Genomic DNA, 12,724 nt, shown 5'->3' with positions numbered 1-12,724 from the left:
GGCTGTGACTTCCAGAGCTGCTCCTGGCTACGCAATCCCCTGGCACCTGGAGGTTGTGTGGTTTTGCTCAACAAGGAAAAGAACGTCATGTGCTAATAAACACTTTGTTTTTTCAGATTTTGCCAGTGGCTCACACAAAAATACATCCTGACCAGGTATCACGTGCCGTTTGTTGTTTCTTGTGTCCTCGCAAGTAGACGTAACATCCTCGCCTTAGTTTATAATTAGTTACTTTTCTATGAGAGATGAATTGCCCATTTGGCCAAAACATCTTTCATAAAGGATCTACTCTTCTTGGTAATAAACCGTCACTGAGAGAAGCTTACATAGCGCCATCTGAATGCTAGTTTTAAAGTCAGGTTCATAATAAATGTATTTTGAATAAACAAAGGTGGAAAAAGAAGACTACAGAAAGGAAATTGATTCTGAGAATACCCAGGAATTTTAGGAAACAATAATTTGAGAAAGTCTACAGGTTTTTTCTTTTGTCGCTATTTATTTTTCTGCTCTTAAATAGACATAAATCTTAGTATAAGAAGTTCAGATAAGATCTGTATTACAGCAGATATACTATATGAGTCTGTTTAAGCCACTATAGTTGTATGTGCAAAATTTGCTGAGGTTAAGCCCTCTCCTTTCTGCTTTTTAACAATGGTCACATGAAACCTCTGCAATGCTTCTACTACAGAAGTCAGTGCTGTGAAAGTAAAAGAGGCATATTGTGTCCAGTCCTCTGAAATGCATTCTTATAGTAACAGTGATGAGAGAATGCATAAATTAGTAACAAGGTGAATAGAGCATTGGGAAGCCCTTTTACCGATTGATGAGATGTGTTGATACATCAAATGCCATTTTTCAGCCTATTTAACAAGTTCCTAATAAACTCTTTTCTCTGCAATGTACTAACGAGATTGTTGAATGGGAACTACATTCTTGAGAGGCATTTTCCAAAAAAAAATACATTACATTGTTGTGCATCTCTTTTTCAGATGCTGGTAATAATTTTGTAACATAACATTTATATTTTGTTTCCTTGGTTGTCACTTTATGTTTCAGAAATTAGGTGAAAGTGTTCAGCAGCTTCTTCTAGCAAAAATTGCAGTTTACTTGATGACCTTTTTAATAGTCACAGTGGCATGGGCAGCTCATGTAAGGTAGGAACATGATGTTTAAATCTAAAGTTAAAAGCTAGAAAGTGCAGGAGATAACCATGTCTCTGATGTATTTCTGTCTTGTTGCCAGACTTCTGAATTGTCTTTTGTTGAATAACATTAGAAAACCATTGTAAAGAGATGCTACTCTTAGCAGTGAAAAGCTACTCTTACACTACTGCCATAGTCATACAGAGTAAAACAAGCATTATATATCTTGTAGAGTTGCTTTTCGTCTTACCTTGAAAGCTAGATGGAATTAGACTTCTAATTCTGCTGAAAAAAAACATGAAGTTGTAACTTGCATCCTCCACAACAAAAGAACTGATATAGTACAGCTGGCCTAAAACTCATCTCTGTCCTCAGCAGTAATTGTCACAAAGTCAATTGTAATGTTGCAGATTCTGTACTTCATAGAGCTGTGGACACTCCCACCTGCCATGTCTTGGTGGTTAAAAAGAAATTGGCACGCAGGGGTCGTGCTGGAACCAGGGCAGTTTTTGTTTGAATTTTGAAATTTACAAATGCTGCTATGTAAGTGGATTGGCTGCGTTCCAATAAAGGTGTGTAACCTGTAATTCAGTATTTGAAGCTGACACCCCATATCCATTCCTTTACTCCAGTGCTTTTCTTTGCTTGTAGAAGTAAATGCTGAGGTACAGTCTCAGGGTTTTGTGGACGGTGATGGGTCCTGTTCATTCTAAGTGATAGTTTTGTGAATGAAGAGTTTCATTAACAAAATCTGGGGACGCTTACAAGGAAAGCTTTTTCTTTGTGTGCTGTCTCTTCAGGAGAAATTATTCTAAGCCTTACAATTTTGAAAATACTCTGCCATTCAAATAAAAAACAGGTTCTTAATAACTGCTCCATGACTGAACTTCATTGTATCTTGCTTTTAAGATTTTTCTAACAAATTACTTTCATATTTGAGCCTCATGAGTTTTGGTGGCACCTGGAATACTTGTATTAATTCTGTGGCAAAAGAAATTAGGTTTCCCCATACTATCATAAATGTACAATTTATATGTAGTGTTTTAAATATATAGTTCGTGAGTTGGCTTGCTCATTATAACCTTACTTTGCCTTGCCTTGACAGGTTGTTTCAAGTGATAGAACATATAGATGATGTCCTGGCTCTTCTAAATTTGGTGAGTCTTGTCATACAAGCTGGATGGTTAACAAGCCGATACAGGTCACTTAAGTGTGTCTGTGAATATCCAAAAGTTGCTACATTAATTAGCATAACTCTGACATATTTCCAGGAAAATATAAAGTCAGGAAAATACAAAGATCTTTAGTTTCACTGTGACTGATTGATAAATAACTTGCTTTTAACATGCAAATGTTCTACTGTGAACCAGAAGAAGCTCTGCAGCAGGTTAGTCTGAAGTTCATCTGGGGGAACTGAGTATTTTGCAATGTTGTTTTAAACTCTGTTCTCTGAAAGTATGCAACCACATAGTTATTCTAATTTTGTTAATAAAAGCACTGTTGGGGCTCCATGAGAGAAAACAAGAGGAAATAATTTTAGAAGAATAGCCTAAGGCATCTAATTCTTACCTAATGTAGCTTTCAAAGCAATGCATTTCTTTATGCTTTTGTTTGTTGGGTTGAGTTTTTTGATTTTGCTTTTTTAGATGCGAAATATTTACAATCAGCTATTAATGTTCTTGACAAATCAGAAACAACTGTTTAGAAAGTGTGGTATATTTAGCATTGCTACTTTAGAAAGAAGTCTTGTAAAAACCATAGCAAAACTTTTACCTGGGTATCAGTAGACACAGAAAACTGTAGTGTTTTCTGCAATAAGCTTGTGCAATTTGCATAGAGAACATGGAATATGTGTACAAAAGCAGCCATTTGTTGTAGTCAAAACTCAGCAACTTCAGAAATGTGGGTATTTTTCATTATACAGCACAAGCATTTGATCTCCTTGTAAAATACAAAGCAAGCAATGCCCTCATTGAAGATGTGTCCAGAAAATACATAGTGTTTCAACATGCTTTTTTTCTGTTTTAGGCTTGTATGATGATCATAACTTTCTTGCCATATACAGTAAGTAATTTTCTAAAATCTGACATTTGTTTAAATTACATTGCTTGTTTCTTCATTTATTTGGAAACACTTTACCAAAGTATTCAGAAACTCAGGAAAGTGTTGTTATAGTATAAACTCTGAATCTGTTATTGTTGTTAAGTGTTGCTTCTTTAAAATTCATGAAGCTATTTTATAACCTTCAAATACTTCATGTTTTAGACCTGGCAGAAAATGAGTATTCTAGAAACAAAAATTACAGTTATGGAAAGTCATAGTATCATAGAATAGTTTGGGTTGGAAGGGGCCCTTAAAGGTCCTATAGTCCAACCCCTGCAAAGATCAGGGACATCTTCAACTAGATGAAGTTTCTCAACGGTCCATCCAACCTCACCTTGTACATCTCCAGGGATTGGGCAACTATGCCAATGTTTTACCACTCTCATGGTAAAAAATTTCCCATGATTTCTTTTAAAAAAGCAACTGTATTGAAGAAGGTCCAGGTTATCTGATAAGAATTTTGGTAAGATAAATAAAACTGTGTTTCAAACTCCTCCTTATGTGCCAGGATATTTTCTTTTTGTAATTTAGACCAAGTTTGTGGTATCTCTTCTGATTTGCTCTGCAAGATTGCAGCTGAGGGTTTATGTTTAAAATCTGCACAATTTTTGGTCATATGACCTCAAAAGAATATTTGCAAATGAATACTATATTAACAGAACAAAACAGTTGCTTAAAATGCATCTTGACAGTTGTATGTGTAAATAGGACAGGCGCCTGTTTCTATGTGGATATGTATGTCTTACATTTAGTCTGCAAGAAATAGGGCTGTGGTCAGTAAAATGATCTTTATCAGCAAGAGAATATACTTTTCATTTTGCCTTGAAGCTGAAGTTATTTTTAGAAAGCTGTCCATGTTACCTTAACACTCCACCCTGTTTTTCTTTTTTTTTTCCTTTCCTTTTTTATCCTCCCCTAAAGAAGCTGCAGAAATTAATACAACAGGGAGCCGTGGAGGTAGACAAAATAAAAGATTCAAAAAGGTATCCTAATATCAAGAATTTTCACAGCTATGACATCATGTCAACTGCAACTAGTTAAGGTTAATGCTCAGGTACAAGCCACTCAGGAGGCACATTATTATGGAGGCACAGTGCCAGAGTGGCTGAGGTTTAGCACTGTCAATGTCAGAGTAAAACCATCTCTCCAGATGCCTTTGGTTGGGATGCCTGCATGTATTTGTGACTAGAAACAGCATTTAATGGAATTATGATGAAATGCAAATTATTGTGTAGATTTATTAATATTTTCAATATTGAATGAAGAGTGCTTCTATTTCTATACTGTTATTCCTGCATTGCTTCTTAATTAAATATATGATCTTGTTGATTTTTTTCCAGTTTTCCTTAATGGCCTCCTTTCCAGGGGTACCTTTTGGTATCTTCCTGTTCAGTGTCTGTGCTGTTGTCATTGGCCTTATACAGGTATTGGAGCTATCCATTTGCATTTTCACCTTTACATAGACTCTCTTGTGTGGAACTGAAATTAAGCTTCCTAGTGAGTAGCATAAATTGCTGAATATGTTCTTGTATAGCATTCTTTTTCAAAGTTAAGCCCATTATGATAATACAGTACCTGTATGTGAGACAAAAGTTCACTGTCCCATGAAGCTGTTTTATGCAACTAAATCAGCTGATCTCAGTGTTCACAGAATTCCATTCCCATTCTCGCAAAAATGCCTTGGGGAAAGAGCAGTTGAGTTTTCCTGCTGGTGTCTTTGTGAGCCATGCAGCAGTGGATGAGGGAACACGGGCTTTCAGTCTGAAGTCCAGCAGCATTCTTCCTCCTGGTGCAGTGCTTTGTTGCATTCAATTCCTCATTAGAGAGGTCTTCATTCCTCTTCATCAAGGATCAACGGTCATGACAGACTCTGCAGAGGAGACTAAAATCTTCATATGCAGTATGCTGTCAAATCTCAGAGTTTCAAAGACCAGCTTTCCATATGGGAGTGAAGAAAAAGCTTTAAAGTGTTTTCGAATGTGTTGATTTATAGTTCTATGTCTTATGTTTTAAATCCTTAATATATTTATATGTAATAAGTTCAGTAATGCTCTTTTCCTTGTAGGCTGTGATAGTAGCATATGGATTCTATCACCCACACTTACTGAATCAACAGATACAGGAATCTGAAAATCAGAATTTCTATAAACGTCATATCTTAAAGATTATCCTGAGAGGACCAATTTTATGCTTTTTAGCAGCCATCTTTTCTTTTTTCTTTATTCCTTTGGTAAGTGCTCTCAGTTAACAGAAAACTTTGATGCAACAGTTTGTATTAGCTGTCTTTAGGACTGTGTATGAAGATAGTGATGTCTGTGTTAATTATGCACACTTTCTCAATTGCTAGTTCTAGGATGTTGTTTTTTGCATTGAATGTATTTAATCACATATATCAACCTGTAACTTGATCCATGAGTTTGTATAGTGTAGAAAGAATATTCTGCTAAATTATTACTTGCTGTGCCTGCTTTCTTGTTTGTTTTAAGCAGGTCTTCCAAACTCTATGTTCGTATCTTGTGCATCAGAAGTAGTTGAGGAATCTTATGTGAAATGAACACCACATTGCACAAACTGAAGAAAAGTGAATGCAATTGCTGCACTAACTTAGGGTGTAAGAGCAAACAGAGAAGGGAGACCAGTTAGGTTGCCTGCATATCAAAACAAATAGTTTTGGCTAAGGACTGCTTTTACATGGCCTTTTTCTCTTCTGTGTTTATTTGATGTCAGTGAGTTGCTCCTACTTATTAATAGCTTTAACTCTTTTCTGGAACCCCTATTCAGAACTGAAATCTAGTTTTTGAATGTATGCTGAGCTTCCATTCCTCTTGTTCTTTAGGAAAAGATGGATTTTGAGAAAGATTCCACAGGAATTGGCAGTATTTAAATAATCCCCAAGTTTGTGAGAAATCAGATTGCTCTTGCTGAAAAGAGCAGTTGTAAGTCCAAACATGATAAGGCCTAGTTTTGTCTGAAAATATGTTTTCCTCCTCTTCTTCACTCTGTTCACTGTAGTTTTGTTGTTTGTTTTTAATATTAACAATGGTGAAATTACTCTCCAAGTTGCTCCTGTGCTTAGACCTGTGCAAAACCTGTGAACCACTTAGGACACGCCAAGGTGTTTTTGTGACACAAATAGTACAATCTTAGAGTATCATGAATTGGAAGAACCCATAAGGATTATGTGGGATAATTCTTCAACTTCTAAAGTAGTTATTCCTGTACTTTTTGTCAACAGAATTATTTCCCTCCTTGTTTTAGTTTGCTTCTTTACTGGTACTAAATTAGCTACAAAAAAGCAGTATTTGGTTCCACATGCATTATTCAGAAAGTGAATGAGCATTTCAACTGAGCCTTTTTCTTTTTGAAAGTCAAGATTTCTTTTTCTTAGTGTTATAAGCTCTAAAATTGAGAGTTATAGTTTCATATTAAATCTGGAAGGTAATTTATATTTTTGATAACTATATTTTAACTGTTCATTTTCTTTTCCAACAGTCTTATATACTTCTTGGACTTGTAATCATTTTTCCACATCTCACTCGGTTAATTACATGGTGTAAAAACAAAATTCTTGGTAAGTAACAAAATTCTTAGGCATATGTTCAGATTAGGTTGTCAACGTTATGCAGACAGCCCAGAATGAAATAATTTCAGTTCTGCTTTCATTTTGGGTCTCAGAACATAGTGATTTTGGGGTTTATTGTTGTGCTTCTAAACAGTGTCTCCTTGCTCCCTAGTTTCCCATAATTGCAATGAGATTTGTGTAAGGCACAACACATTGTAAGATCATTTTTCCAGTGCAAAACTTTTTTTTTTGTCCTGATAGTGCGAGTGCATGCAGACGCATGTAGGTATATGAATGACAGCAGCAGGCCATCTATCCCTTTTCCCTCCTCAAGAGGGAGCGTGGAGATGGAAGAACATAAGGAAGCAAGCTCTGTGCCTTTACCACTTTCTTCCTTGCAATGCTGAATAGTCACACATTTTCAAACAGGCAAGCACTACACCTGTAAATCAAACTTTCTCACAATAGTTAACTGTTCAGGGTATTACTAATTACTCATTAATCTAACTGCTATCATCTAAAGAAGTGCCTTCACACATGTCTCAAGTTAGCCTAAACCCATGCTTCCTTCCCTCGTGTGCTTTCTGCCCTCCTTGTGTCAGGAGTAACAATTGCACAACCATAGCAACCTGAGCTGCTCTTAAATCCTGCTGAGAAAGAGGTTGGCATTGCTAAAATAAAGGAGCAGGGGATATCATGCAACCTACTTAGCTGAAAGGTGCAGTGTCCTTCTGAGAGGGACCACAAAACCACTGAAGAGATAATGTCTTTGGTACTGACACTCCCAAGCTGGGGCAGAAGAATAACACCTTTGTACTTCTACTGCTGCTGTTCAGACTAGTACAAGTCTGTCTGTTTCCAGTGCAAATGTGAGCATACTCTTCGCTCCCCCATGTGGCAGCAGTAACAGGGAGGCAGAAATGCTTTAAAAGGATGAAGCCTAGAATAAACACATACAAATATTGTCCGTGCTTATTGTGATGGGGCCAGTGTGGTTTGCAGTCAGGTCACATCTACCTCATCCTGTCAGATGGCTGAAATACTGCTTTACTGAATTTCTTGTGATTACACCTGCTTTGCATTCCTGTGGAACCTTAACCTTTTATATATATATACCTGAAGCAGTGTATTTTGGCTAGCTGGGCACTTCTGAGTTCACTCTTTAGAGATATGTTTGACATTTCCTATAAAAACTACACCTTTTGACAAAAGGCTTGAATTATTTTAAGTGAGTTCAATATCCTTGTTCAGCCCCCATGGTTTTTTTCAAGACAGGTTTTTACTACCATACAGTCTAAGTTCTCCAAGCTGTCATAGTGGCCCTCGAGCTTTTAGGGCTTCCTGAAGTGCAGCATCTGATTTGTTTTGTTCAGTTACAACTTTGAGTCATTATTAATGGTTTGCCATACAGTTTAAAGGAAAGAGCTTTTTTTGTTGTTCCTGTAGCACATACTTTCATTGTTGTTCCTGTAGCACTTGTCTTGAAAGAAACATAAATTTCAGGGAAAGGCGCATATGCCAAAAAAAGTAGAGTGACTGACATGCGTGGATGACTGGCATCCTTTTGTCTAAAGAAAAATTTAGGCAGATAAGGAAAAAAGGTCACAGTAGGTTGTTGAACTACTTTATTTTATACTTCTTTTCATGATTAAGCCTCTGGATATGTTTCCAGGTCAGAGATGTGAAGAGGAGGAACCTCATAGCTTAGAAACCTTCACGTTTTACCTCAGTGAGCCTCTGAGTAAAGAACGAGTAGAAGCATTCAGTGATGGAGTCTATGCCATTGTAGCAACCCTGCTCATTTTGGATATATGGTAAGGCTTTATGCTGGTTCTTGCACTTAGTCTTGTTAAATATATAAACTTTTGTCTGTGTGTAACATTTGAGGAAATAAAATTAATCAAACATTGTGTTTGACTTCCAAAATCTGCAGTGGTTACTTTAAAGAATGATTTTCTAGAAGGACACAGCACAAACCAAAGATACTTTTAACACCCACATTCCCGCAGTAATAATCATCAGTGCGCATAATACATGTTGGGATGTAGAGTCTTGAAGAACAAAGCTTCCTTTTTTTGCTTAGTTATGTTTTCAGATGAAAGCTTTTTGTCAATAAAAGCTGTTTCATCACTGTATAAACTTTATTAACCCAAAGGAATGCCAACCTGCATTCGGATTTCCATATATATATTATTGCTTTGCAGAGCTGTTATTTGAAACACTGTTTCTAAATTACTAGAGAAGTACAGAGTGGATTCCTGTTGTTCACTACTTTCTCAAAGTAAAGCAGCATAATTCAGTCTTGCTCCAGATGTGTTTTTATAACAGGAATATGAAGAGTAAATAAATTTTTCTCTCCACAGCGAAGACAATGTTCCTGACCCCAGAGAAGTTGAGGAGAAGTTCCATGGCAGTCTTCTTGAAGCTTTAAGTGAATATGGGCCAAACTACCTTGCTTACTTTGGCTCATTTGTTACAATTGGTCTCCTGTGGTTTGTCCATCACTCTCTTTTCCTTTATGTAACGAAAGCTACCCGGTTAATGGGACTGCTCAACATACTTTCATTGGCTTTCATTGGTGGGCTTCCACTAGCTTACCAGCTGACCAGTGAATTTGCAGAAAAGTCTCATAATGAAATAGAAGCCATTCAGGTCAGCTGTGTGATCACTTTCTTTGCCAGCATATTTCAGTTTGCAATATGGACTACAGCCCTTCTCAATGAAGAGGAAACTTTGCATTCCTTTGCTAGATATGGTGGCAAGGAGCATGCCTTCATGTTTGCCAAGCTGGCTCTCTACCCTTGCGTAAGTCTGGGGGCCTTCTTTCTAACTTGCTTGTTAAGTGAATTTAGCACTGCTATTTTCCATCTTATGCAGATTGTAATCCCGTTTGCTTTTCTCGCCTTGCGCATTTTTGTTAGAATTTCTTTGACTGCCATAAAGTCTGTGATGTCTCTCTCCAGACGGAAGGTTGTATTGTTAGAAGAAGAGGAGGCGTGTTTGTCTCCAAATGAAACACTGTCCTAAATTTCCGCATAGTGCATGTGAGGTTACGAGATCATATTCAGCTCCTCTGACTTGCATTATATTTGTGTGTGGATTATATTGATGTAAACCAAAGCCTGTATTGACCATAACTGGGGCATATTTATGTTTAAGCTGGCCATGCTCAAGACCCTTTCTCCAAAATCTGCTATTGAAAATATTGGATAAAGAGGGGATGCAAAGAAAAGCATGTTCCCCTTCTTTTAGTATTGCCTTACAGAAAAACGCTGCTTGACATGTAACTGCAGCAATGATCGATAAAGAGGTGTGCAGAAATCCAGGAAAATGGCAGCCAAACAGAGAGAAGTTGGTTGAGCTTCTATGTAAGAGAATGTGAGGAATGGAAAGCACAGAGACATCTGGATTTCTGGATGGTACATAATAGTAGAACATGTATGCGTACAAGTTACTGGTTTCTTTTTTTTTTTTTTTTCAATGTTAAAATTTTAATGGTTTTTTTCAATGGTCTGTTTCCATAGTCACAAACAGGGGATAGCAGTTGGAAATCTAACTGTTTGAGTGGCTCTGTGTGAGTTTAGATGGGAGTTGCAATTGTGATAGCAGTCTTCCAAGCCATCTGAACGCAAGTTCTTCGGCCATATCTATTCTTTTCTTAAAAGTGTGTAACAAATGAGGATTCATGTGGCTTTGCATCCAAGTTTCAACTAGCTTTGATATTTTCTGAGGGAAGAGAGCTCTGTGATTAGACAGAAGGTTTTTTCTGTTCTGCAGAAGCTTCTTGTCTGAAGTGTTTTAATTTCTCAGGCTTTTTGTGTCTGTTTTTTGTCTGGCAATGGAACATCCTTCTGTTACTCAGAAGGCATGGTGTCATATTCAAGGAGAGTATGAGACTGCAATGTGTGAGAGTTCCACATCAGGTAAGGGAGTTAAGCTTTCTCCTGAGCCGTGGACAACTAAGGGGTCCCACAGATTTCTGAGTCTCAGGAAGACAGCAGAAGAAACTAACCCCTAGAAGTTCCTGTCCGTGATAATGTTGAATTTTTTTTTTTACACTTACATGTAGCTGGATAAGTATTGTACTTTTCAAATAATCTAAACTCTGGCTGCCCTAGAAGCCATTACATTTCCTTCTGGCAGAGTGATTAATTTGCATCTTGAATTATCTTAGTGCCTGACAACTTTGATGCCATAATTAAAGGCATTTGGGGAATTTTGTTCTTCATCATGAAAAAAAAATGTGGCAAAATATGCCTGAAGAAATTGCAGGTGAAAAACAAATATCTCGTTTCAGTTGAGATCAGTCTTGAAAGCACTTGTGCTTTTGTTTTGAAGCACCTTGATACCGAATATGTCATTGTGAATATTACATACTTCTCATGAAGAGTATGTTCAGCTATTCAAGGGGATTTATACCTAGTTGTGGTTAAATTACTTCCATTGTGTTGTGTATAGCAGTTTTTCTGATACTTAATAAAAGCACTTTTGGTTCTGTATGGGTTTGTTTCTAATGTGCAGCAGACACATAGTAAGTAGTGAATATGTGTATTTGTAATAAATTGAAATCAGTGAAGAAGCAAAACTTCAAACTGTTTATTTCTTCTCTGTAGGTGAACTTTAAGGCCAATGTCTGTAATTAAAATTATGTTAGGTGGGTTTTTCCTACGAGATCACCAAGGTCCCTTCCAACCTCAGCAGTTTTGTGATTTTTTTACAAAATACCAAAATGCATTTAATGTGATGTAAAGAAATGTTGATTCTACTTCCCATGGTACCTGAAGAGAATGAAACCCAAAAACTAGCCAAGGAGTTTCTTTTCAGTGTTTATAAGGATGCTTAATATAAAGCCACATATAAATATTACAAGCCACTGTACTGGCTCAATAATGCTTTTTTTTTGATGTCTGTGTGCGTGCGTGCATGGTTTTGGTTCACTTGGTTTTTCTGGGTCAGTTTGTTTCTGTTTTTTTTGTTAAGCCCACGTATAAATAAGTAATTTGTTCTGCAGAACGAGCCATTTTATTTTTGCTTGTGGTCAAGATAGCATTATTCAACCCAAATTTGGTAATATATCAGAACCTAAACCTAAGGACAAACATGATATGGGACTTTGTATAAAGAGAGGTCATTTAGCATAATTTCAAGTTCTTGAGAAACAAACTTCATCAATTTGAATTGTGTCATTTTCAAGTAGGAGATCATTCCCAAATATAACTGTAGCTAGTTGTTCTTGATAGAATTGCTAATGACCACAGGGTTTTGTATCTATGAAAATTAAACTGAAATACAGTAATTACAATCCCAGAACCACAGAACAGATGTCATTGGAAGGGGCCTCTGAAGACCACCTAGTCCAAGCCTCCAGTTTGAAGCAGGGTTGGCTAGATGGGTTGGTTGCAGAGGTCTTTGTCCAGTCAGACTGAGCATCTGCACAGAGCCACCATAACCATTTAATGACAGAATCGTTAAGGTTGTAAGAGACCTTTAAGATCACCCAGTCCAGCTATTCACCCAGCAGTGCCACTGTAACCCCTAGACCACTAAACCACATCGTCTGCACCAGATCCTCATGCCTCTTGAACACCTCCAGTGATGGTGACTGCACCACCTCCCTGGCCAACCTATGCCAATACCTGACCAGGCTGACAGTGACAAAATGTTTCCAGTATCTGTTTCCAAAGGGCTCAACAGCTTTTAATAAGTTTTTTAAAAATTTAAAAATTATGTGTTTATGAGTTTAAAAAAAATTTAAAAATTAAAAAATAAAAGAAAGAATGGTTATCTTTTGTTCCATTTAAAAGGAATTTCCTGCCGTTCAGTCTGTGTGCATTTGTCATTCAAAAACGTGGATGAGATCCCCTCGATACTTCTCACAGCTCCCTCTGCCCCTCCGCCCCTCCTTGTAGCGGAGACG

General features: G+C 37.1%; 1 protein-coding gene across 1 annotated transcript; it reads left to right on the top strand.

Annotated features, from left to right (window-relative positions):
• Nucleotides 1–121: 121 nt before the first annotated feature.
• On the top strand, nucleotides 122–11,392 carry TMEM175 (transmembrane protein 175). Its single transcript, XM_014308046.2, has 9 exons — nucleotides 122–155; nucleotides 1,057–1,154; nucleotides 2,248–2,299; nucleotides 3,171–3,206; nucleotides 4,586–4,669; nucleotides 5,311–5,475; nucleotides 6,738–6,816; nucleotides 8,480–8,621; nucleotides 9,171–11,392. Exons 2-9 carry the CDS (start codon nucleotides 1,111–1,113, stop codon nucleotides 9,832–9,834), a joined length of 1,266 nt encoding a protein of 421 aa, XP_014163521.1. The 5' UTR covers nucleotides 122–155; nucleotides 1,057–1,110; the 3' UTR covers nucleotides 9,835–11,392.
• The last annotated feature ends 1,332 nt before the right edge of the window (nucleotides 11,393–12,724 follow it).

This window comes from Geospiza fortis, unplaced genomic scaffold (genome assembly GCF_000277835.1).
Source record: "Geospiza fortis unplaced genomic scaffold, GeoFor_1.0 scaffold167, whole genome shotgun sequence".
In the NCBI taxonomy this organism is placed as follows: Eukaryota; Metazoa; Chordata; class Aves; order Passeriformes; family Thraupidae; genus Geospiza; species Geospiza fortis.
Note: the sequence above shows the minus strand (reverse complement) of the source record. Positions and strands in the feature narration are given on the sequence as shown.

Coding starts and splice junctions, on each gene's coding strand:
- TMEM175 (XM_014308046.2), top strand. CDS start 1,111: ATGACCTTTTTAATAGTCACAGTGGCATGGGCAGCTCATGTAAG. Junction 4,670..5,310: donor TTGTCATTGGCCTTATACAG/GTATTGGAGCTA, acceptor TTTTCCTTGTAG/GCTGTGATAGTAGCATATGG. Junction 5,476..6,737: donor CTTTTTTCTTTATTCCTTTG/GTAAGTGCTCTC, acceptor CTTTTCCAACAG/TCTTATATACTTCTTGGACT.